Source organism: Plecotus auritus (genome assembly GCF_963455305.1).
Source record: "Plecotus auritus genome assembly, chromosome: 3".
NCBI classification, from domain to species: Eukaryota; Metazoa; Chordata; class Mammalia; order Chiroptera; family Vespertilionidae; genus Plecotus; species Plecotus auritus.
In genome coordinates this window covers 87,841,622-87,867,075 of record NC_137772.1, presented here as the reverse complement: position 1 = coordinate 87,867,075, position 25,454 = coordinate 87,841,622, and the positions used below count along the sequence as shown (strand labels likewise).

The window sequence follows — 25,454 nt, the reverse complement described above, 5'->3', positions numbered from 1 at the left end:
GCAAACCGCAGCTTAAAGTAAATTTGATAAAATTTAGTGGTTAACATTTTAGACCAAACATACATTTTTGGCAGTGAAAGAATTAAAATTGAGGGAAGTCCTTATATATTAAAATAACATAACTGATAAATATTAACCAAATAACACTTAATGGATACTTTTGGTATAGAGACCTAAAATACAGAATAAGTTATGCTTCTAGTTCTTGTCAACCACAAGTTACCTTAAATGTACTTCAAATAACAACAACAACAAAAATATACACGTCCTCCATCTAAAAATTGGGACCAAATCCAGCTCACTGGATTTCTTATGGGACTAATTTTAGAAGAGGAGCAAGAAGATTCTGGTTAATAATAGAAGCAGGAAGAATAGCAAAGAAGATTCCCACTGTTTTTATCAAAAGATATAACCAATATTTCTTCCTAAAAATTATTCTTCATGGCCAGAAGCAGTCACCTCTTGCCTTAAGGAAGCTGTATTTCAGTTTCCTCAGGAGGTAGGTGAGAGCAATGAACTTCATGCAGCCTTTTAGCTCTTCTTTTCAGAGTAAAGGATGCTTCGAGGGCCACACTCTTCTGGACTCCAATCAAACAGAAATTCCAACTGCAGTCACTTATTAGTTAGCTAAGCTATAGGACACACCTCCCACTTCCCCACTGTGCCAGATACTATGAATTTACTATCACTTTTATTTAAGTGTATATTTAAATACAAAACAAGAGATAAAATTATAGTCAAAGGAATGTTTTAAGATCATCACCTATTAATTAATCAGAACTGTTACAGGAAGAACATAGTTACAACAGCATCTGTGAATAAACCACAAGTGAACACTAGGTGGCGAAAAGACCCAACATGCTGGAACATTTGAAAACACTGAGAGAATAAAGGCTGACAAGCCAAGGATTCTGGGCAAAGCAAACAGGATATCTATGGTCTTCTAGCACTTATGTGAAGTCCATGGACTGTGGTCAGATTCAGACTTGGTCTAACCTGATGTCCAGCACCAATCTGAGTTAATCTAGGGATACGGCTAATTCTTGAAATTTAGTTTTGAAACACTAAGTCTAGAAAGTGTAGTCTTTTAAGCAAATCTACAAAACCATACCAATAATGTTTTAATGTTAATTTTGAGAACAAACCTATGACTTCCTCTACTTTTCTGCAATAATGAGTTAATGATACCTGAGGAATGTCTACTGCACTTTATAAAGCTCATTTCTCTCAAAACTGGGCAGAGCAGGATTGCAACAACATATGTTGGCTATGTGAGGACTAATCTCTTGTAGGCCTGGATCATAACTCCCAGGGTGAGCCATATATTTTCTTGAAGGAAAAAGCCAGGTAAAGAGGAAGCTCTAAGGATGGGGCCAGAAGGCTGCTTTTGCATTAGAATCTGATAAATGCATGATTCCCTAATGAAGGTAAGGTCCATACATGTATCATCATTCTTATGTGATCAAACATTTCTTTTCCTTACCAAAGGAACTCTGCCAACCAGTAAAGATTCCGTTTCATTATATAGTGCCTTCACATTGATGGCTATTTCAGTGGCAGTGTCTCTCGTAAGACTCTAGGGAAAAAAAAAATCAAAGACAAGTAGTTCTGTATTAAACTGGAATTCAATCATTAGCAGATATTTTCAATTTTATTCTTCCAACTTAAATTCACATCACAAATATTTTTAAAATCTACCAAAATTATTGCACAATTTCATGGTCATGTTTATCAGCATAATTACTCTTCTAATTCTGGTATCCACCGACTACAGTGAATACACCCAGTACCGTATCTCCTACGTACAAATACGTATATGTGACAACAATGTATACATATTCCCATAAAGAAGTTGTCAAAGAAAATCATGTTTTAAAAGGGGTATTATCTGATCATAATTAATCCCATCCATGAATTTCACTATCAGTAATTCCAACCAGATTGCTTTTTAGAATTTAACCTGAAAAACTAAACTTATTTGTATATTAATATAGTTAACTTTAACTGAATAATTAAACTAATAAAATAATGTTATCTGTTTTCTATATACTATATAGCCTTTTATAATATATCACATTTCAAGGGAGTTATATCCACTCTATTATTAACTTCTACATTAAAAAATTGGGGGGAAAATGACAGAAGTTTGCTCTATATCTAGGTGTAGGGGAGAAGGTAAAATAGGAAATAAGAAAAAATGGTAGTAGTTAAAGGGAGAAAGAATAGAAGGAAGATAGCAAGGTGACAAGTTATGGAAAGTTAAATGGAAAAAAAAAAAGAAGAGATGTAAGAGCAAGAATGGAAAAATGACAGGGAGAAAAAAAAAAAAAATGTGGCCACAAATTTACTATAAGTTTTTGGCAAAGATTCATATAGACTACATCATGTTCTTTCGAAGGGCATGGCACTTTCTATAGAATCAAAATATATATGCAACACCAAAAAAGTCTGTGGAATGAGAATTTACCATTAGCTCCTCACCTCTGGGAACTGGGGGTTGGCTTTATTCAGTGCGTGGGAGCAAGCATTCACAGCGTGGGCCAGTTCCTGCTCCAAGAGACAGTGGATTGTGGCTGCATCACAAATCCTGAAAGCAAAAACAAAAGAAATGAACAAAAGACTGTTTTGAGCATTGCTGATTTTTCTGAAGTATAGAAGTGGTAGATTAAAAATATAATAAAGGTCATTAAGAAAATCTTTTAATGTTCAATTATGAATGGCACAGGGTAGATTTGCAAAATTCAAACCCCACTGAAACAAAGAATACTAACCCCCAAAATTTATATATGTAAAAGACTAATATGCAAAGTGTCCCCTCAGGAGTTCGACTGAGAGACGGCGAGTGTGATTGCTTGCTATGACGTGCGCTGACCTCCAGGGTGGTGCGGAATGAAGGATGCCCTGGCCAGCAACCGGGGAAGGAAGGCTCTAAACTGGCAGTTGGACATCCCCCAAGGGGTCCCGAATTAGAAGAGAGATGTCCGACTGCTGGATGTCTGACTGCAGGGATGGGGCCTAAACCAGCACTCAGACATCCCCCGAGGGGTCCTGAATTGTGAGAGGGCGCAGGCCAGGCTGAGAGACGCTCCCCTCCCATGCACGAATTTCATGCACTGGGCCTCTAGTCTTTATATAAAAAATTAGGCTTAGAATCAGAGATAAATATATTGAAGTGCTATTTGGAAAAGCAAAATATAGTCACACTTCATTTTGCAGTATCATTGGAAAGTGAGAGGGGTCCCAAATATGGAGAGTAGAAATGTATCTTTTATTCACTGAAACTTCCACCAGGAACAAATACAACAGATTAGGGGAAGAACATTGCCATATTTATCATCTATATGCTAAGTGTTTTATATATATTATCTAATTTAATATTCACAACTTAAAAGGTAGCTGTGATTAATTTTCTCCACTTAATGAAGACATGAGGCTCAGAGAGATTTAGTAATATACACAAAGCTAGTAAGTAATAGAGCCAGGATTTGAATCTATGTCTATCCAGCTCCAAAGACTGTTGTGCCACCGTTCTCTGGAATTAAAACCTTCATAAATAGTCCTAGAAAGACAAAATCCTGAAGGGCGCTAAGGCCAAAGAAGAGAATAGAGGAAACGTTCCAACTACTAGAAAATGATGTAAGGTTTTCAGATGAGCAAGAAGGCAAGACTATTCAAACCCTTTTTGCTTCTAACATCTTTAAGGAGAATGATCTTCAATCTGGAAAGGGTAGAACAAAGACGAGACAGAAGTCCTACATAGTTTAATCAAGAGTAAAGGAAATTAAGTTAATTATTAAGGACCATACAATTGATATCCACAGTCTAAAAGAACTTGCAAATGTCACCTCAGCATTCTTACCAATAACCTTGAGAAATCATAAAGAACAAGTTATTGATCAGAATAGAGATGAGTAAATGTTAATTTTCAAAGAAAGAGAAAGAGGCAAATCAACTTCAGATCAACATTCCCAACTGCTGACTGAATCTCCTCCTAGATATTTCTAATGTAATTGAAATTCTCTTAACCTAATATGGAACCCACCCATCATTTTTCTCTCAAAATCTCCTTCTCTTCCTGAATACTATGGCTTTATCAAAGGCAACATAATCCATCCAGCCTTTCACTAGAAACCTTAGGGTCATCCTAATTCACACCCATGTACCAATTTTAGATCCCAATCTACCTTAAATCACTCTTCTCCTTTCCATCTCTCCTGCCTCAATCCATCGTTTCCTTCTTTCAAGACTCAGCTGAGAGGTCACTTCCTCTAGGAAGCCTTCCTCACTGACTCTGGCCTCCTTTGTGTGACCACAGCACCCACTGTGTGACCTGTGATAACACTTCAGCCACACTTCTCCCTTCTACTACTCAGCCAGCAAATTAAGAAGAGGCACTGCAACACAGTCACCTTGGCATTCCCAGTGACTAAACTGGTGCCTGGCACACAGAACATGTTCAAATTATTTGTTGAATATCGAATGAAGAAATTTATTTTCATTTGAATGAAATGAATAACATTTACTCATCTCTATTCTGATCTCTATGAAAATTAGAATAACATTTACTCACCTCTATGATTTCTCAAGGCTATTGGTGAGAATGCTGAGGTCACTGTAAATTTATTCATTTAATATTCAAATTGACTAGCGTGCCTGATTTTCACCTTTTGCAAAATTTAAAAAAACAGATGGGGAACAAATTAGGTTGACCAAAACCAAGTCTGGCCAAGGTGTATTTCCTTTTTTGATAAGGTTATTTGGTTGTTTGACAGGATGATAATATAGGAAGTATATTTTGGTTTCAAGAAAATGATATAGTTCTATTTTTAAATTTTTGAGGAACCTCTGTACTGTTTTTTATGTTATGTATCAATTACTTGATTGTGGTAAACAGTGTTAATGTATATAAAATCATCACATTGTACACCTTAAATAAATATAATTTTTATGCTAATTATACCTCGATAAGTCTGGGGGGTAAACTGTAAATTGGAGTCCATAGATGTAAGGTCCATAGTATCTAAAAGAGAAGTATTTACTCTAAAACTAATATTTCTGTGGATAAGAATCTAAATGTACAAAAATGCAGTCATGTGAATTTAGCTGACTCAATATTCATTTTCCCTACATTTTTTCTAAGCAACTCAGTATCTGGCAGTTATCATACTTTATTCTAATTTTGAATTTTGGTTTCTAGCAGTAGGGAGTGTATACCTTTTTCACAGTATCTCTAGCATCAAGCACATTTTAGGTGTCTGAGAAATAGTTAAAGAGGAGAATAAGGAATGAGGGGACAGGAAGCAGACAGTGGGTAGGAGGGAGGGAAAGGGGGCAAGTAAGCCTCTAGTACCACTGAGCTCTGTTTTCCTTCTTTTCTTTTTCAACATTGTAATCGTGTCCAGATGAAGGTGTGGGAAGAACATAATAGCTACCATTCAGAGAACACAACATGTGCCAGACATGATGTGTTAATAAGTACTGCACATGGTGGGTCTCATTCAATATTCACAGTGACCTGGTAAGGCAGCTCTTACTTAGCCCCAACTGTCCATGGTGCCTCCTTCCCTCTGAAGGTTACTCCTGGTCTTGGTGATTTTATGTCTTACCCTCACAGAACTTATTTCTATCTTTTCCCTTTCTGTCTACTAAAATTAATTTCTGTGTGGTCTCTCAATCTTTGGAAACTGATTCTCGGGCTCTTCCATCCCCTCCACCCCCCGACTCTCCTTGGGAGCAATGTTTCCATTTCTTTCTACATTCCATCAACATTTAATCAATAATTAATTATAAGGCAATATATGTCAGTAAAGATTGCGTATAAACTGGGGAAATAAACAATAACAAAGAGTACTGTGTGCTGGGTACATTAGGGCAAGCTCTCCATGTGTTTCAAGAAGTGCAAGACCTGTTCACAGTCCAAGAGAACAGAGGTTTAAGCTTATGTGTTGGAGGGGATCTGATGAAGGATAGCAGCAAGTATTGAGGCAGCAAATGAAGAAGGAGAGGAAATGCATCTGTTGAATACCCCAAATATATGAAATGATGTATTAGGACTAATAAAACAAAATTGGCCACGACCAGAGTTCTCATAGCCCAAAAGCCAGCAGGACTACCCTACCTCGTAATGAGCTCCTCCGCAGCCTGGGAGCACAGCTGCATCTGAGACACCTCCTCCGTTGCCAAGTCAACAGCATGTTGGATGTACAAATGGGTTCGAATAACTGGTTTACCAGAATCACACTTCTGCTTATCTTCCCAAGATTTTAGAGTGCTTTCAAAAGCCTATTTAAAAATCAATATTACAATGAACTGTTAGTTTAGAGCCTCAGAAACCCAAATAAATGTGTATTTAGATATTATGATGACTGTGAAACTTCTATTGATTTTTTTCCTAATCTAACACATCATTAAATACTAAATCATAAGTATAAAAAACACTTTAAAATTTTCCAGCATATCACAATAAATGAAAAGTAATGTAATTGTTGATGATAAACATGTTACTAAAATGTTAAAAAAAAGATAGCTTCAATCTTTTTTTCATTATCAATGTATAACAAATAGGATAAACATTGGCAGTCTTATTTGTTATGTGTGTGACTTTAATTAAAAATGCATATTCTTGCCCAGCCGGTGTGGCTCAGTGGTTGAGCACTGACCCACGCACCAAGAGGTCAATGGTGTGATTCCCCAGTCAGGGCACATGGCTGGTTTGCAAGCTCCATTCCCAGAAGAGGGCATGCAGGAGGCAGCCAATCGATGTTGATGTTTCACTCTCATTGATGATTCTCTCTCTCTCTTTCTCTCTTTTCCTTTCTCTAAAATCAATAAAAACATATTTTAAAAATAAATAAATGAAAATGTATATTCTAGAAAAAGCAAAACTATGGAGATAGTATAAATACTGGTGGTTTCCAGGGGCTGGGGTAAGAGAGGGAGGGATGGATAGGTGAAGTACAAGGAATTTTTAGGGCAGTGAAACTACTCTGCATCATCCTGTCATGGTGAATACCAGTGATTATACATTTGTCAAAACTTACAGAATGAACAGCAAACAGTAATGTAAACTAAAAGACTTGAATTAATAATAATATATCAATATTGGCTAATCAATTGTAATAAACGTGCTAATACAAAATGCAATAATAATAGAGGCATTTATTTGCTTGTCCAGGTGATGAGGTCTGTGGGAACAGAATTAAAATTTTCTGTACTTTCTGTTTAATTTTTCTGTAAACCTAAAAAAAAAAAATCTATTAACTTCTTAAAAAAATTAAAATATTTGTTCATATTTAAAACGACGACTTAAATGTCAGATTTAAAAGGCAATTTCAACCTTTTCCCTTGATTTCTATTTTTTTTGTGATAATTTAAGACATTTTTAGAAGGCTTAATAAAATTCTGGAGGAATGTTTTTGGTTACATACATACCCTATCCCTTGTTAGCATCTGAGCTCTGTTTTTGTGCACAATTTTGATAATTCCTGGAGGCTGAACCCATGCTTCACCATCCACCTGCACTGGGACTCCCTCATCACCAAATATAGTGATTTTTACTGTACGGCACTGAAATAAAACAAGTTACTTTAGAATACAAATCATCCTGAGAAACTGAAAATCCATATTCAAGCTTGAACTTTAGTCCATAATGTGGAATGGTATGTTATAATTTTCCACTTATGATGACATAGTAACAGCTGACATGACAAGAAAGTCAGTATTTTAAAATGAATATACAGTGTAGGAGTCATCTGAAATAGCTTCCCCAGTGTCCCATGTAGTAAAGTCACATTCGATTAGAAAAACAAACCTGGGCTATTCGATGATGCTGTAGTTTAATGACCCTTGAAACCGCCATTTGCACACTATCAAATATTGCAACGACTTCCAGGATCTTGTCATCAAATGATGGTGCAGCAAATATCTGAAAGGAATAACTACATTACACTTCCACTAATAAAATTAAGGTATAAGTTGAGTGGCACATCAAGCAATGCAAACTCTGTAACATACATAGTTTTAAAAAATTATAAAAATACTAAGAAAATTAAGTATTAGTAGGAAATGATAACCCAAGGACAAAGCTATCGCTGAAGATGTCTTAAAACAAACATACATAATAAAAATAGGTTTTAAGACCCACATGACATAATACTCAAGCTCCTCATAATTCATCTTGGTATAAAATGTATTAAATATCTGTTCATACATAACTCAAATGTCTTGACAAAATGATTCCTGCAGTTTTAAGAAACCTAAAAAAACCCAAAAAAAACCACAACCAAAAGGGGATATAGATTTCATAAGGTTAAAGCTAATGAACATGAAGATTATGATCCAGTTCTCTTGGTATGCTTTAAGGGAAATCTTTCAAGGTATTACAAGCAATATGTATATGTGCTTCCTATATTAATATAACAACTCTTTAGGGCATTTGAGAACATGGACAAGAAACCTCAAAGGATAAAATTCATGTAAGGCTTACGTTGCTTTGATGTTAACGGGATTTTCACAAAATTAATTTAACCTAAAATTTTAAATTTCACCTATATTACTTTTTCCCTTTTACTCTCTTTTACTATATCATAAATAATTAAACCTCTGGGAAAAAAAATTCAGTATAAAGTAGTGTTCTAATTAAAGCTTTCACTGAAACTATCAGGACACAAATTTGCAAACACTGATAATTATCGCTTTTGTCATCAGACTGCCTCGTTTTATAAAAATATATTTTTATTGATTTCAGAGAGGAAGGGAGAGGGAGAGAGAGATAGATATATTCATGATGAGAGAGAATCATCGATCAGCTGCCTCCTGCACGACCCACACTGGGGATGGAGTCCACAACCCGGGCGGGCACATGCCCTGACTGGGAATTGAACTGCGACCTCCTGGTTCATAGGTCTATGCTCAACCTTTAAGCCACGCTGACTCAGCAGCTTTATTCATCTTAATCTCACTAATTTCTTCCCTTTAAAATATTTAAGAAAAGTGACAGGCTGCTCTGGTGGAGTTGCTCAGTGGTTAGAGTGCCGCTCACCAAAGGGTCTCTGGTTCAATTCTAGTCAAGGGCACATACCTGGGTTGCATGTTCGATCCCCAGCCCTGGACAGGGCTCATGCAGAAGGCAACCAATCAATGCGTCTCTCTCACATTGATGTTTCTCTCTCTCTCTCTTCCCCTTCCCTTCCATTCTCTCTGAAAAATCAATGGAAAAATATCCTCAGGTGAGGATTAACAAACAAACCAAAAAAGAGTAGTGACAGCCTGACAATAAACTGACTGCTCATGTTAGTTTTTATACTTCAACTAGTGGCCCGATGCACAAATGAAGATTCGTGCAAGAATGGGCCTTTGTTCCCCTGGCTGCCTGCACTGCCTTTCTGCCTTCCCACACTGCCCAGAGGCCTGAAGCGGCTGGGGTGGTGTTGACCGCCTGCGTTGTCGCTATGGCGACGACACAAGTGTCCCGCCCCGTCCCCGGCTAGGCGACTGCATATGCAAATTAACCCACCATCTTTGTTGGGTTAATTTGCATACTCACTCCTGATTGGCTGGTGGGTGTCACAAAGGTACAGTCAATTAACATGTTACTCTTTTATTAGGTAGATAGGAAGTGAATATATTCACATTGTAAATATTACAAATTCTTTCCAATATATTTATACTTTAATTCCTGCATACTTACTTAATAGCTCTGAGAAAATGGGTCAGTGGAACTGTTACATCATAAGCCTCAAAGCAAAGGGCCTGTTATTGAATGTATGTGACTCTTCAAACAAAGACAGTGATAACACTTCTCATTTTTATGTTATATATACTTCAATAATTGTGTCCTCGCTTTTAAAAATTATATTTAGAACAATTACCTTTGTTAGTTTGTGTGTTTTTCCTTTTTTAACATAGTAAACTATAAAAAGAAAACAAAAATAGCACTCAACCTCAATGGCCAAATAAACCCTCTTGACATTTCTAAAATTAAAAAAAAAATAATATCACATAAATTTAGAAAACTAAAAGTACAGAAAGGTATTTTGGTAGATAGAATAATGTCCGCCCTCCAACCGCAAAATGTTTCTGTCCTAATCCCCAAAACCTGTGAATGTTACCTCACATGGCAAAAGAGACTTTGCAGATGTGATTAAATTAGGGACCCTAAAATGGGGAGATTATCCTAGATGATCTGGGTAGGCCAATGTAATCACAAAGGTCATTTAAAGTGGAAGACGGAGGCAGGAGACGAGATCAGAAAGATGCAATGTGAGAAAGACTCAAGCTGCCGTGTTGTCTCTGAGGATAGAAAGGGGCCACAAGCCAAGGAACATGGCAGCCTATCTGGAAAGAGCAAGAAGTACTTACATCGTCCTCTTTAGTTCCACCCCAAAAGTTAGTGCCTCCGGCATAGCTGGGAATGTTCAATACTGCTATTCCTTGCAGACTGGGGAGAGGAATATACTGTCCATCACACTGCAAGGGGAAAAGCTTAGAAGTTAGATAAAAAGAGGAAAACCACTAGTTTGGAAGCCAGTAGTATATATACCAAAGACGAAGGATGACGGAGGCAAATGTGTTGGTAATGTTTGTTTCCCTGTACATATATTCCTAACATTGCTTTTATGGTCTTTGATTTTAATTTTAAAAATTTAAAGTGTACATAACTGTAGCACAAGGTTTTACAGAAAACCAAACTAAACAAACAAACAAAAAAGGTTTTACCTCTTTTTTTAACCAAAATCAATCAATACTTATCTAGAGGTTATTTTTTTCAGGTCAGTTATGATATTCTCACTTATAGTATCACTAGAAGCCCAATGCACGGAATTCATGCACGAGTAGGCCTTCCTTCCCCTGGCTGCCAGCAACAGCTTCCTTCTGGCACCTGGGACCCAGGCTTCCCTCTGGCCCCGGCTTCATCCAGAAGGACGTCTAATTAGCATATTACGCCTTTATTATTATAGATCATCTTTGTATGTATATTAAGTTTTCCTTTGAAAGCAGCTGCTGTGAGGGTCCTAACCATTTCATCTAGCACATTTCACAGCTCCCAGTAATTTGCTGGTGCTCTGTAACTGACTATTAACTGGTTAAACACAAAACTGAGTTTTTTAAGTAGTCAGAACCAAAACCAAAACACACATGCATGTCAAAAAGTATCTTATACTCCATGCCTTCTAAGTAATCACTTAGATGAAAAGGAAATGATCACTTAAATAAGAAAAAAATATCAATTATACATGACATGAATAAATCCTTACTGAATAGCCTTCATTTTAAAAGAAGAGTTTAGTTTGCAGATATCATACTTAATATACATGCTATATTTTCATTATGTAATTATTATGTTAACACTAAAATAATTAATATAACTTTACAAAAATTGCATTTAAAGTTCAATAAAAATTATCTCAATCTTTAAGACAAATGAGCCTTGCTTGCTTTACTCCCCTCGGTATCAGAGACCTGCTCTACTTCTCTTCAGTTTCTAAGAATGCTATAGTTTGTCCAATATTCTAGTCTGTTTTATTAAATGGCAGCCTGGTTTTAGACACTTCTTCACAGCTAAAATCCAGGACATATAATTTAAAATATGAGGGAAAACTTAAGGTAGTATTATGTAGTTCCTGTTCTATGTTATTTAAAAATGTTCTCTCATTTCACTTTGAAAACAACCTCAGTAGACTCTATTATTTCCATTTCTTTAAAGAAGAAGGAGGAAAATGACAACTAACTAGTAGAGAATTTTCAAAAGGCTTTATCCAGAGTTAGATCAGTGAAGGAATAAGAAAACGAAGAGCATGAACAAAAGTGCATAAAAACATTATTTCCTGGAGTTTAAACGATTAACTTTATTTTCTAGAGCAGAGGATTAAAAATTAAGAGAGAGCCGAAGCCGGTTTGGCTCAGTGGATAGAGCGTCGGCCTGCGGACTGAAGGGTCCCAGGTTCGATTCCGGTCAAGGGCATGTACCTTGGTTGCGGGCACATCCCCAGTGGGGGGTGTGCAGGAGGCAGCTGATCCATGTTTCTAACTCTCTATCCCTCTCTCTTCCTCTCTGTAAAAAATCAATAAAATATATTTAAAAAATAAATAAATAAAAATTAAGAGAGATATAAAGTAAATCCTGAGAGGTACACAACTGTGAAAAGCATTGAATATCAACTTAAGGGATATAGGTTTTATTCTGCAAACATTGCAATACCACTAAGGGATCTTTCTGGTACTCTTTTGAACAACTTTGTCCACCAACTCAAATTGGAGGTAGCTTCACCATTGCTGGGATATGCTATTTATTGGCTGATTCACAAAGGAATTTGACAATAATAGTTTGAGAGAAAGTCAATCTGTTTCAAATTAGAAGTTTTATATCTCTGGAGTACAACGCCTATAAGTGTTACTTTTGTTTTTAGATCTTTATTGTTAAAAGTATTACATATGTCCCCTTTTTTCCCATTGACCCCACCCCTGCCCCACGTCCCAGGCCTCCACCACCCTATAGTCTGTGTCCATGGGTTATGCATATATGCTTACAAGTTTTTTCGTTGATCTCTTCCCATCCACCAACCCACTCCAGCCTTCCCTCTGAGATTCCAGTCTGTTCCATGCTTCTATGTCTCTGGATCTATTTTGTTCAACAGTTTATTTTTTTCATTAGATTCAACCATTTAAAATATCTCAGAATACCACATAATCTTAGATATAGAATCTAAAAAATAAAAGCTCATAAATACAGAGAAAAGATTGGTGGTTGCCAAGAGGGGGATGGAAGAAATGGGTGAACTTAGTTTTTTGTGTGTATTTTTTTTTTTTTTTTTTTAGTTTAAATGAAAAAATTCAGAGCAACTTTAAAGATTTACAAATGAATACACTTTATTTGGATACATGGTATGAAAAAAATTAACATCTCATCTTCAGAAGGAAGTTTTATTTAAATTGCTTAATTTAACATACTCTCTAATAGTTTAAAATATTTCATTAATTTATTTCCATGTTAATGGTTTCATTTTTTTAAAAATATATTTTATTGATTTTTTACAGAGAGGAAGGGAGAGGGATAGAGAGCTAGAAACATCGATGAGAGAGAAACATCGATCAGCCGCCCCCTGCACACCTCCCACTGGGGATGTGCCCGCAACCAAGGCACGCGCCCTTGACCGGAATCGAACCTGGGACCCCTCAGTCCGCAGGCCGACACTCTATCCACTGAGCCAAACCGGCCTCGGCAATGGTTTCATTTTTAAGTCTATGTATTTTACATATGCATTTAAAAACAATATTCTCAGAGGAGGTCCATGGTTTCAACAGCATGCCACAGCTCAAAAAGGGTTAAAACGCATGTTAAATGGAGTGCAAAATGCAGCTGTGTAAGGAAGATGGTTTTTTAAAAAATTATATATTTTTATTCATTTCAGAGAGGAAGGAGGGAGAGAGAGATAGAAACATCAACGATGAGAGAGAGTCATTGATCGGCTGCCTCCTGCACACCCCCCACTGGGGATCAAGTCCGCAACCTAGGCATGTGCCCTTAACCGGAATCAAACCTGGGACTCTTCAGTCCACAGGTCAACACTCTATCCACTGAGCCAAACCAGGTAGGGCAAGGAAGATGGTCTTGCTCTAAATCTGGACCACCAGTAGAAAAGGTTAGAAATATTTCTGAAGAGCTAAAGGAATTAAGGCAATCAAGCCATTCTGACTCCAGATAGTTCACAGTACTTACCAAATTATGGTAAAATGATTATTTACCTCTGTTTCTCCCTCAAGACAGGGCCAGGAATTGAGCAAGACACTGGGGATAACAAAGATGAATACAACTTCCTACCTGTCCTTAAAGAGTGTGGTCAACTAGAGAATGTGGATAAGAAAATGAGTGACTACAGTACAATGCAGAGGAGAGAACCCAAGTTGATCTGGGGAAGGGCTGCAAGGACAACATTTACTAGTGTACTAGTAAGCCTTCCAGATTCTTCACCTTTTCAGTGAGTAACATCTATCTTTATAAGCATTGATAAATCAAGATAGTTGATCATGTCGTCAGTACTCCAGAGTAGAAAGTATAAGAAGCTTATCTTTACTAGAACATTTAGTTAGTAAGAATTGAGCCAGGCACTCACTAGTCCACATTCCAGAGTTAAGATAACACTTACAATAATAATCCTCTGTTTAATTCATGTGTAAGATTTGCTCACTTTTTGGTATGTCAGATATACTTTCATTAGAAATAGCTGGTTATAAAAAGATACTAGATAGAAATGAAATGCCTAACAGCATAAACAGTGATCCCTGTTTATCAAGGGTAAAAGAAAAAAGTCACAGAAATTACTTTTCAGAGCCATGACATGACCCCAACCTTCCTTTTCCTGTTACTGGAGGAGATTAAATAACTTCTGCTGACCTTAATTTCCTATTTAAACTAGTTAAAAAATACTAAAAAACTTAAATGCTCATTTACTAACTTGTTAGAAATAATTGGAACAAAAAAGACATTTATGTTAAAACATTCTATTTACAATAAATTTTTCAGGGATTTGTGAAACTTCAGGCATTATAGGATTGGGTCAGAATTTGGAAATTTAAATGAGGAAATCCATTAAAAATCTATCCTATAAATATACTTCCATGGCTCCACCTTTTTTTTTTTTTTTTTTAAATATATTTTATTGATCTTTTACAGAGAGGAAGGGAGAGGGATAGAAAGTTAGAAACATCAATGAGAGAGAGACATCGATCAGCTGCCTCCTGCATGCCTCCTACTGGGGATGTGCCCGCAACCCAGGTACATGCCCTTGACCGGAATCGAACCTGGGACCCTTCAGTCCTCAGGCCGACGCTCTATCCACTGAGCCAAACCGGTTGGGGCAATGGCTCCACCTTTTTACAGGGTCCCATGACTCCACAGCAGCATAAAAATTTCAGGAGCTAATGATTATGATAATTAAGTGTGTTACTCATATCCAATGTCTATACCTCCTTAGTAGAAAGTTGGTAACTACTTCCATTTTTCCCCCTCAAGTGTTTAAACACTAATCAAGAGGAATTTTGGCCAAATACACTCCACAAATACAATCATTTTTCTAAGTAAGATAACCTGAAATGTCTTTACTTCAAGATAAACTTACCTCAAGCTGAACCCTCTGTTCTAAATTCTTGTATGATCTCTGTAGTAACTCCCGAGTTCCAAGGACTCCATACCACATCAAATTTTTAGTTCGGCTCCTGAAAATAAATGTTGGCAGGCAATTTCAGTAACTACTACTTATTTAGTCTTTAAAGGCAGAGCAAGCAAAAGAGATAATAAATGTAATCAAAGTAAAATGGCCTTCATGTAATAACATTATTACTATTACCAAAATTACCTGCATTTTTCAGGGTGCTCCTCTCTCTTATTATTAAATTCTAATGAAATTTTTGCATCTAATCCAATTCCAAAGTAATTGTTCATGACACATTTTTCTGAATATCCATCACTATGATAATAAGGGAAAGTACATAAAAGTCAATTTCAGTTCATAACAATTACAGTTTATACACAGCACTTAAAACCATTAAAGCTGCCATTCCTGAGAGTAAAGTCAAGCAGAAATCACTTCCTATTCATATGAAATATGCACGACTCCAGTATATGCGTGTAAATGCTGGTAACAAATAAAGGGATGATGGGCAAGACAAAGTGAAGGAAGAGTCATGGCAATGTTTTTCTACTATCTAACAAAAATCTCAGTTCTCTCTCCTACATGAGCTCCCACTACAAACACAAATGGAAGGGCTTGAAAGAATCCTCTTTTTTTAATCATTAGAAAGATTCCTCCACTCCTACTCTTACCAATGGATAAATACTTAATAAGTAAAACCCTATTAGGTCTATTTCATTCTTCCAGGTACTTTGGAAAGTATAGAGTTTAAAATATGGTCTTGTTGTTGAGGGCTGTCATTAGAGAAATGAGATATAGTAAGGCAAAATTAAACATGTAAGTAAAAGGAAGGTATATTGAACTGCTAAAAAAAAAAAAAAAAAAAAAAAATTAGGAGTTTAAGAAGGAAAGAGATCAATGTGGGCCAAAGCTTCCTGATATAACTAAACCCAGAAGCTGGAAGTGGAAGATGACATATTTGGCAAGACCAAGAAGAAAGGAGGTGAAGGGAATAGCATGAATATGGATATGAAGAAGTCAGTGAATAAAATGTTCCAGAGTAAAGTGAGTAGAGTGGAGTCTCACTTTGCCATAGGCTTATTGTCTAAGGCAGTGGTTGGCAAACTCATTAGTCAACTGAGCCGCAGTTTGCCGACCACTGGTCTAAGGCAACAGCTAGAAGGGACCCACCTCAGAAACCGGTCATGAAAACCACTGTATTGCACAAGGGCCAATGTGCTCATCATTATCAAATGCTGACATTTTCTGACGATTCATTTTGTACATGGAACCATATTTATTGTAATACATTTTAAATGTTACCATTAGTATCAAACAGTGACAAGAAAAGCCAAAACAAAATCTATGAAAGTATTTGCTTACACTGAATCTGGATCTGGGTCAATAAATGGCGTTGCACCAAAAGGATCAATATTTGCTAGTAACATTTTGTTGATAATAGAACTCCCAGCAATTGAGGCAGCTAGTCCTGCTCTTAAACCTGGACAGGGAAAAATAAGCATATACAGGATTACATGTTAAGGAAAATCCAGTCCATATTTTTAGGACTAATCTCAAAGCATGGTTTTCAGTGCTTGCTCTTCTCATTAATAAAAATTAAGAGCCCTGACCGGTTTGGCTCAATGGATAGAGCGTTGGCCTGCGAACTGAAAGGTCGCAGCTTCGATTCCGGCCAAGGGCATGTACCTTGGTTGCGGGCACATCCCCAATAGGAGGTGTGCAGGAGGCAGCTGATGGATATTTCTCTCTCATCAATGTTTCTAACTTTCTATTCCTCTCTCTCCCTCTCTGTAAAAAAATCAATAAAATATATTAAAAAAATAAAAATAATAAAAATTAAGAAATATGACTTTGGTAGGTACAAGGCTGTTGATGCTCTTAGAATATATATGTTGCGATAAAAAAAAGAGAAGCAGATGAGTACCTACATCGGTGTCTCTTGGTAACCGTTTCTCATTTACCATACCAATGATTCTGTAACTTCAACAAATATTACTTCCTTTGTTATAGTAAATAAAGTATTAAGACTGTAAGAAGTTTACAATAAAGTCTGAATTACTCAAAATGTCATGAGTTACCATTTCCATATTCACAAAACATAGATAATACTCAACTTAAAATGTTAACATATATACTAAGGTGAAAAATCATGTTGGTATCAATAAGTAGTAAAATGTTAAATGTAGGTATTAATAAATTTTAGAATACAGTATTGAACATAAAAAATGAAGCAATATGCAAAATTACAAATTTATTTATTGGCCATTTGTATATCTTTTTGGGAAAATGACTACCCAGATCCTTTGCCCATTTTTAAATTGGGATATTTGTCTTTTTATTGTTGAATTTTTAGTTCTTTATATATTCTGGATACTAGCAACTTATCAGACATGCTATTTGCAAATATCTTCTCCCATCTTGTGGATTGTCATCTCAGTTTCTTGATGGTGTCCTTTGAATCACAAATATCCTTAAATTTGATAAAGTCCAATTTATAGTTTCATGTGTTGCTTGTGCTTTCTAAGAAACCAATGCCTACTCCAAGGTTACAAACATTTAGATCTACCCTGTCTTTTTGTGGTTTTATAGGTTTAGCTCTTACATTTTTATGTATGGTGTGAAGGAAGGGTCCTAATTAGTTCTTACTGTATATCTAGTTGTTCCAGTACCAGTGGTTGAAAAACCTATTCTTTCCCTATTGAATAATTGTTTTAGCACACTTGTTGAAAACCAATTAACCATAAATATTAGAGCTCTGGATTCTCAGTTCTATTCCATTGGCCTATATGACTCTTATGCCAGTTCCATGTGGTCTTGAACACTGTAGCTTTGTAGTTAGTTTTGAAATCAGAAAGTATGCCCTTCAACTTTCTTCTTCCTTTACAATGTTGTTTTAAATTAACTCTTCTGGGTCCTTTGTATTTCCATGTGAATTTAAGATCAGCTTGCCAATTTCTGCACAATGGGCAGTTGAGATTTTGGTAAGATTGTGTGAAATCTGTAGTCAATTTGAGATGAGTTGCCATCTTAATAATATTATGTCTTCCAATCCATGAACACAGATGTCTTTATGTTTAATTAGATCTTCTTTAACTGCTTTCAGCAATGTTTTGTAGTTTTCAGTATTCAAATCTTTCACATTCTTAGTTAAATTTATTCTTATTTTTTATGCTATTGTAAATAAAATTATTTTAATTTCATGTTAAGACTGTTCATTACTAGAGAAATGCAATTACTTTTTATATATTGATCTTTTATCCTGCAACCTTGTTGGACTCATTTATTATCTCTAATAGTGTGTGTATGTGTTCTCCTTAGGATTTTCTATATGTAACATAAATCATAAAGACATACAGTACTTCCTTCTTTCTAATTTGGATGTCTTTAATACTTTTTATTTTTTCTAATTTCCTAAGCTAAAACCTCCTATACAATGTTGACTAGAATGGAAAGAGTAGACATCCTTGTCGTGTTCCTGATCTTAAGAGAGAAAGCTAAACCAAGATGGCGGCATAGGTAAGCATCTAAACTGCTGCCACGCACAACAATTTCAAAACTACAACTAAAAGATAGAACAGACACCATCCAGAACCACAGGAAAGCTGGCTGAGTGGAAATTCTACAACTAGAAGGAAAGAGGAAAGCTCACAGAGAATTGGACATACGGTAAAGGGTCTTTGTGCACGCAGAGAGGAAGGGTGGCTGAGAGCCTGGCTGACTTTCTCTGGCAGAAGGGGAAAGGAAGCCCCCAACTGCACTGAACCCCAGTTCTGACTGCACTGAACCCCAGTCCCGGGCGAAACCCCGTGGACCCAGGCTCATACAGGGGGAGTCTGGACTGTCAGGTAGAGAGAAAGGCACCAGGAGACTCGGAAACCTGGGGGAGACCCGGGGGAGCCCCAGCAGGCAGGGTTCTGGAGGCGCGCGCGCCAGTGTGCACAAAGGCTGTGGAGGTTGCCACAGGCTTTCCCTAGCAGAAGGGAGTCCGAAGCTCCTGACTGCACTGAACCCCAATTCTGACTGCACTGAACCCCAGTTCCAGGCGAGCCCCTGGGGACCTGCACTCTTACGGGGGGGAATCTGGACTCTCGGGCAGAGACTCGGGAGCCAGGGAAGGCAGAGGTCTGCAGGCGCGTGCATGCCAGTGCGCACAAAGGCTGCGGAGGTTGCCACAGGCTTTCCCTAGTGGAAGGGAGTCAGAAGCTCCTGACTGCACTGAGCCCCAGTTCTGACTGCACTGAACCCCAGTTCCAGGTGAGCCCCTGGGGACCCACGCTCTTGTGGGGGGGAATCTGGACTCTCGGGTGGAGACTTGGGAGCTGCGGAAGGCAGAGGTCTGCAGGCGTGCACGCGTGCAAGGGCAAGGCTGACTGGAAGCCAAGACTGTCTGCTCCGCCCTGACACTCCACCCCATCCAAGCTGAGCACAGAGGCTATTGCAATTTGGCAAGTCTAATCCTATAAGGCTGTCTCCAGCACTGAACTTCTCCCAGCGTAGACACAGCTGATACTTACAGCCAACTGGCCTGGAGGTCAATTCCTCCCAGTGATACCAACAACAATCAGGACTTAACTACAACAAGGCTGTACACACAGTCCACAAAGGGGTGCACCAAGAGTGTCCACCTCAGGTTAACTGGGGAGGCCGACCCACTGGGCCATATAGGAAATCTACCCTACCTACTCAGGGAAGCAGTGAAAATGTGGCGTCAAAGAAACAGATCACAAACGAAAGAAATGGAGGAAAACAAACGACTGGATATAGAATTCAAAACCACGGTTATAAGGCTTTTCAAGAATATCCTAGAAAAGGCCGATAAATATAACGAGACCCTCGAAGATATAAAAAAGTACCAACTAGAAATTAAACATACACTGACTGAAATAAAAAATATTATACAGAGACCCAACAACAGACTAGAGGAACACAAGAATCAAGTCAAAGAATTGAAATACAAAGAAGCAAAAAACACTCAACCGAAAAAGCAAAAAGAAAAAAAAATCCAAAAAGTTGAAGATAGTGTAAGAAGACTCTGGGACAACTTCAAGCGTACCAACATCAGAATTATGGGGGTGCCAGAAGAAGAGAGAGAGCAAGATACTGAAAACCTATTTGAAGAAATAATGACCGAAAACTTCCCCCACCTGGTGAAAGAAATAGACTTACAAGTCCAGGAAGCACACAGAACCCCAAACAAAAGGAATCCAAAGAGGACCACACCAAGACACAACATAATTAAAATGCCAAGAGCAAAAGATAAAGAGAGAATATTAAAAGCAGCAAGAGAAAAACAGTTAATTACCTACAAGGGAGCACCCATACGATTGTCAGCTGATTTCTCAACAGAAACTATGCAGGCCAGACGGGAGTGGCAAGAAATTTTCAAAGTGATGAATAGCAAGAACCTACAACCAAGATTACTCTACCCAGCAAAGCTATCATTCAGAATTGAAGGGCAGATAAAGAGCTTCACAGATAAGAAAAAGCTAAAGGAGTTCATCACCACCAAACCAGTATTATATGAAATGCTGAAAGGTATTCTTAAAGAAGAGGAAAAAGAAGAAAAAGGTAAAGATAAAAATTATGAACAACAAATACATATCTATCAACAAGTGAACCTAAAAATCAAGTGAATTAAAAACCTGAGGAACAGAATAATCTGGTGAATAGAATCAGGGGCATAGAAAGGGAGTGGACTGATAATTCTCAGGGGGAAAGGGGTATGGGGGTGTTCAGGAAGAGACTGGACAAAAATCATACACCCATGGATGAGGACAGTGGTGGGGAGGTAAGGGCAGAAGGTGGGGTGGGAACTGGGTGGAGGGGAGCTATGGGGGGAAAAAGGAGAAACAATTATAATAATCTGAATAAAGATTTATTTAAAAAAAAACGAAAAAAGAGAGAAAGCTTTCACCTTTCACCATTAAGTATGATGTCAGCTGTAGATTTTTCATAGATGCCCTTTATCAGGTTGAAGAAGTTCCTTTCTGTTCCTGGTTGTGTTTTTACCTTCAAATGATGTTGACTTTTTAAAAATGCTTTTTCTAAATCTACTGAGATGATTATGTTTTTGTCCTTTATTAATATGGTATGTCACGATGATTTTCATTATGTTGAATCAACCTTGTATCACTGGGAGAATACTGGTAATGGTGTATAATTGTTTAAAGTTGTTGGACTTTTCAATTAGCTAGTATTTTGTTGAAGATTTTTGTGTTGCTATTCATGAACGATATTGATCTGTAGTTTTCTTGTGATGTCTTTGGTTTTATATCATGGTAATACTGGACTCATAGAATGGTGGAAAGTGTTTTTTCTTCTTCTAGTATCTGAAAGTGTGTGTGAAGGATTGGTGTTATTTCTTCTTCTTTTTTTTAATTGATCTCAGAGAGAGAGAGAGAAACATCAATAATGAAAGAGAATCATGGATTGGCTGCCTCCTGCATACCCCCTACTGGGGATCCAGCCAGAAACCCAGGCATGTGTCCTTGACCGGAATTGAACCCAGGACCCTTCGGTCCACAGGCAGACACTCTATCCACTGAGACAAACCAGCTAGGGCGGTGTTATTACTTCTTTCAAATTCAACAGTGAAGCAATTTGGGTCTGGGCTATTCTTTATAGCAGGTTTTTTTTTTTTATTACAAATTCATTCTCTCTACTTATTTAAGATCTACTCAGATTTTCTATTTCTTGAAGCAGTTTTGGTAGTTTCTGTGTTTCTAGGAGTTTGTCCATTTCATCTAGGTTATCTAATATTTTTCCCCCTTATAATCCTTTCTATTTCTGTAAAGTCCATGGTGATATCTTGTTTTAATTCCTGATTTCAGTAATTTGAATCTTCTATCTTACTTTCTCTGTCAGTGTAAAGGTTTGTCAATTTTGTTAATCTGCTCACAGATCAACTTTTGGTTTCATTGCTTTTCTGTATTGTTTTCTATACTCAATTTAATTTATTTCTACTCTAATCTTTATTGATTTCCTTCCTACTGCTGCTTTGAATTTAGTTTGCTCTTCTTGTTTTTCCAGTTTATTAAGTTAGAGAGTTAGGTTTTGAGATCTTAATATAGGCATTTACAGGTACAAATTTTACTCTAAGCACTGCTTTAGCTGTATCAAATAAGTTTTGGCATATGATATATTTTTGTTTTCATTCATATTAAAGCATATTTTATGATTTTGTTCTTTTTTAAAATGTATCTTTATTGTTGAAAGTATTACAGATGTCCCCTTTTCCCCCCATTGACTCCTTCTAACCCCCACCCACATCCCGCCTCAGGCCTTCACCACCCTATTGTCTGTGTCCATGGGTTATGCATATGTGCATATAAATTCTTTGGTTAATCTCTTTCTACTCACCTACCCAACCCTACCTTCCCTCTAAGATTTGACAGTCTGTTCTGTTTTTATATCTCTGAATCTATTTTATTCATCAGTTTATTTTGTTCTTCAGATTCTACATATGAGTGAGATCATGTGATACTTGCCTTTTTCTGACGGGCTTATTTCGCTTAGCATAATACTCTCCAGGTCCCTCCATGCTGTCTCAAAGGGTGAGACCCTTCTTTTTTACTGTTGCATAGTATTCCATGGTATAAGTATATCACAGCTTTTGATCCACATATTTGTGCATTTCTCAAATTTCCTTCTGTTATTGGTTTATAATTTCATTCCAGTTGTGGTCAGAAAATGTACTTTGTCTGACTTCATCCTTTTAAACTTACTGAGAATTGTTTTATGGCCTAATATTTAGTATATCTTGGAGAATGTTCCAGATGTACTTGAAAAGAATGTGTACTCTACTGTTATTGGGTAGAGTATTCTGTAAACATGTTTTGACTACTCATTTTATGTGTTTTCAAATCTCCAATTTCCTTCTTGAACTCTGTCTAGTTGTTCTATCCACTACTGAAAGAGGGGTACTAAAGTTTCCAACTATTATTATTGAATTGTTATTCATCTTTAGAAACAACTTATAGAAGACACAATGGTGTGTTATATTTCAAGATGTAATTTGGGTTCCAATCTACTCTGGAATGCATCTGTAGATTTTCATTAATTTAAATAGCTGGCACTTAAGGAGGCCTCTGAGACATCTGCCTTTTCTGCCCTCCTCTGCTGCACAAGTTCTTTGGTTACTAGTACAAACCTAATTCCAAAATAAATTCATCGGGTCAGGTCTGGAATAGATTTCTCAGATGCTCCAAATTAAACAATATTTCTAATCCAGAAATAACTGCAGAGAGACTGTGGCTTAAAACTAAAAGGAAACCTGTGAAGATACTTAAAAGGGAGTAGAATATAAGATTGGATTTACCCTGGGTACTTAGTAAATGCAGATTCCTGGGTTCCGCTCTAGAACTACTCAAACAAAATTTCTCAAGGCAGAGACCATAAACATGTATTTTAGTACTTTCTAGGCAATTCTTATACACACAAAAGGTTAAAGATCTGGATTCTGGTTGATAAATGTACCAAGCATGTCTCCTAAAGGGACATTTATCTTTAAGAACACATTTTAGCCCTGCTCAGTGTTTCTCAATGGTTAGAACATTGGCCCAAAAACCAAAGGGTCACAGGTTCAATTTCCAATCAAGGGCATGTACATGGGTTGCAGGTTCGATCCTTGCCCCAGTGAGGGCATGTGTGGGAGGCAACCAATCTGTGTGTCTCTCTCACATCAATGTTTATCTCCCTCTGCCTACCTTGTCCCCTTCTCTCCCTCTCCCGCCCTTCTACTCTCTCTAAAAAAGCAATGAAGGGAAAAATCCTCAGGTGAGGATTAACAAACAAGCAAAAAAAGCCCGGCCAGCTTGGCTCAGTGGTTTAATGCTGACCTATGAACCGGGAGGTCACAGTTCCATTCCTGGTCAGAGCACATGCCTAGGTTGTGGGCTCAATCTGTCAATGATTCTCAGTCATCACTGATGTTTCTCTCTCTCTCTCTCTCCCTCTCCCTTACTCTCTGAAATCAATAAAAATATCCTATATAATAAAAGCCTAATATGCAAATTAGCGGAACAACGGTGGAATGACCGGTTGCTATGACTCACAATGACAACCAGGGGGCAGACGCTCAATGCAGGAGCTGCCCCAGCCCACAGGCCAGCCAACACGGGTGCCAGTGGGGGCCCCGATTGCCCCACTGGTCCCCCTGCAGAGAGAGGTGACTGGCAGCAGTGGCGGGGTGGTCAGGTTGTGGCACCGAGGGAGGGAACCAGCAGTGGTGGTGGGGGGCCAGGCTGGCAAGTGGGCGGCACCAGGCCAGCCAAGGTGGGTGCCAGTGGGGGCCCCGATTGTCCCGCCGGTTGCCCCACAGATCGTCCCTGATCGCTGGCCAGGCCTAGGGACCCTACCCGGGCATGAATTTTGTGCACTGGGCCTTTAGTATATTAATGAAAAACAAAAACACACATTTTAAAAGTTCATAAAAATGAGTAGCTATACATTTTTACAGAAATACTTAAAAAATATACCATGTTTCAGAATATGTACTACCTGGGCAGATTATTCTGGTGTTGAGCACCGGGAGGTTTTCTTTGCTGGCTGCCACAGTTGGGCCAGGGCCAGAGTCAGTCTGGGAGCGACTTGCCCGACCATCTGGAGACCGAGGTGCAGTTTTAACTGTTGGCAAAAGGTCCCGATTAAAAAGAAGAAATGATGGAGTTATAGAAATAAGGAAGCCCCTATAAATTCACAACGTAAGATAATTTAATACATGTTTCAATCAATCCATAGAATTAAAATATTACATTGTGCTTATCTATTTTACCACTTTATTTTCATTTTCTTGAGATTTACTATATGGAGAAACTTGATCTTGATCTCTCATTTTAAATAGATTTTAAATAGATGGAGATCATTAGAAAAGAGATGCCTACCATAATTAAAGGTCAGTAATACTCACAATTTCAATGTGATCATCCCATATGTAAAGATAAAAAAAATTCTGAAACCTGATAATTTTTAAAAATAAAACATATGGGTTATGTATGTTATCAATGCAACCCTTTTTTCATAAATGTTGAACCGTCAAATTTAATTAATGTAATTCCCAGAGCTAATATGTTAACCATGAGTTAACATTTTCTTCTACAAATGAAAGAGAAAATAGTTTCTTTTTTTCAAATGAAAGCAATATACTTTTCCTGTACTTCTCAATTAGTTATTTATTTAAAAGAAAAATTTGCCCCAAACAGTCCCATCATGTTTTGTAAAAGCTCAATACATTTTAAAAATTGTTCCCAAAGAGAATTACTCTCAAAATTAACAACAAAAATAGAAATTTAATTAAACCTAAACTGG

General features: G+C 37.4%; 1 protein-coding gene across 3 annotated transcripts in view; it reads right to left on the bottom strand.

Annotated features, from left to right (window-relative positions):
* The window catches only part of DGKH (diacylglycerol kinase eta), a gene marked incomplete at both ends in the record, with an annotated part of 230,839 nt that overhangs the window by 9,998 nt on the left and 195,387 nt on the right, over positions 1-25,454 (bottom strand). For all 3 annotated transcript variants that reach the window (XM_080659388.1, XM_080659389.1, XM_080659390.1), the window contains 10 exons: positions 1,484-1,576; positions 2,482-2,587; positions 6,119-6,282; positions 7,432-7,566; positions 7,811-7,924; positions 10,360-10,467; positions 15,117-15,213; positions 15,354-15,464; positions 16,512-16,629; positions 24,648-24,773. In XM_080659388.1, the coding sequence (XP_080515514.1) occupies positions 1,484-1,576; positions 2,482-2,587; positions 6,119-6,282; positions 7,432-7,566; positions 7,811-7,924; positions 10,360-10,467; positions 15,117-15,213; positions 15,354-15,464; positions 16,512-16,629; positions 24,648-24,773 (1,172 nt within the window). The remainder of the gene's footprint in view (positions 1-1,483; positions 1,577-2,481; positions 2,588-6,118; positions 6,283-7,431; positions 7,567-7,810; positions 7,925-10,359; positions 10,468-15,116; positions 15,214-15,353; positions 15,465-16,511; positions 16,630-24,647; positions 24,774-25,454) is intronic.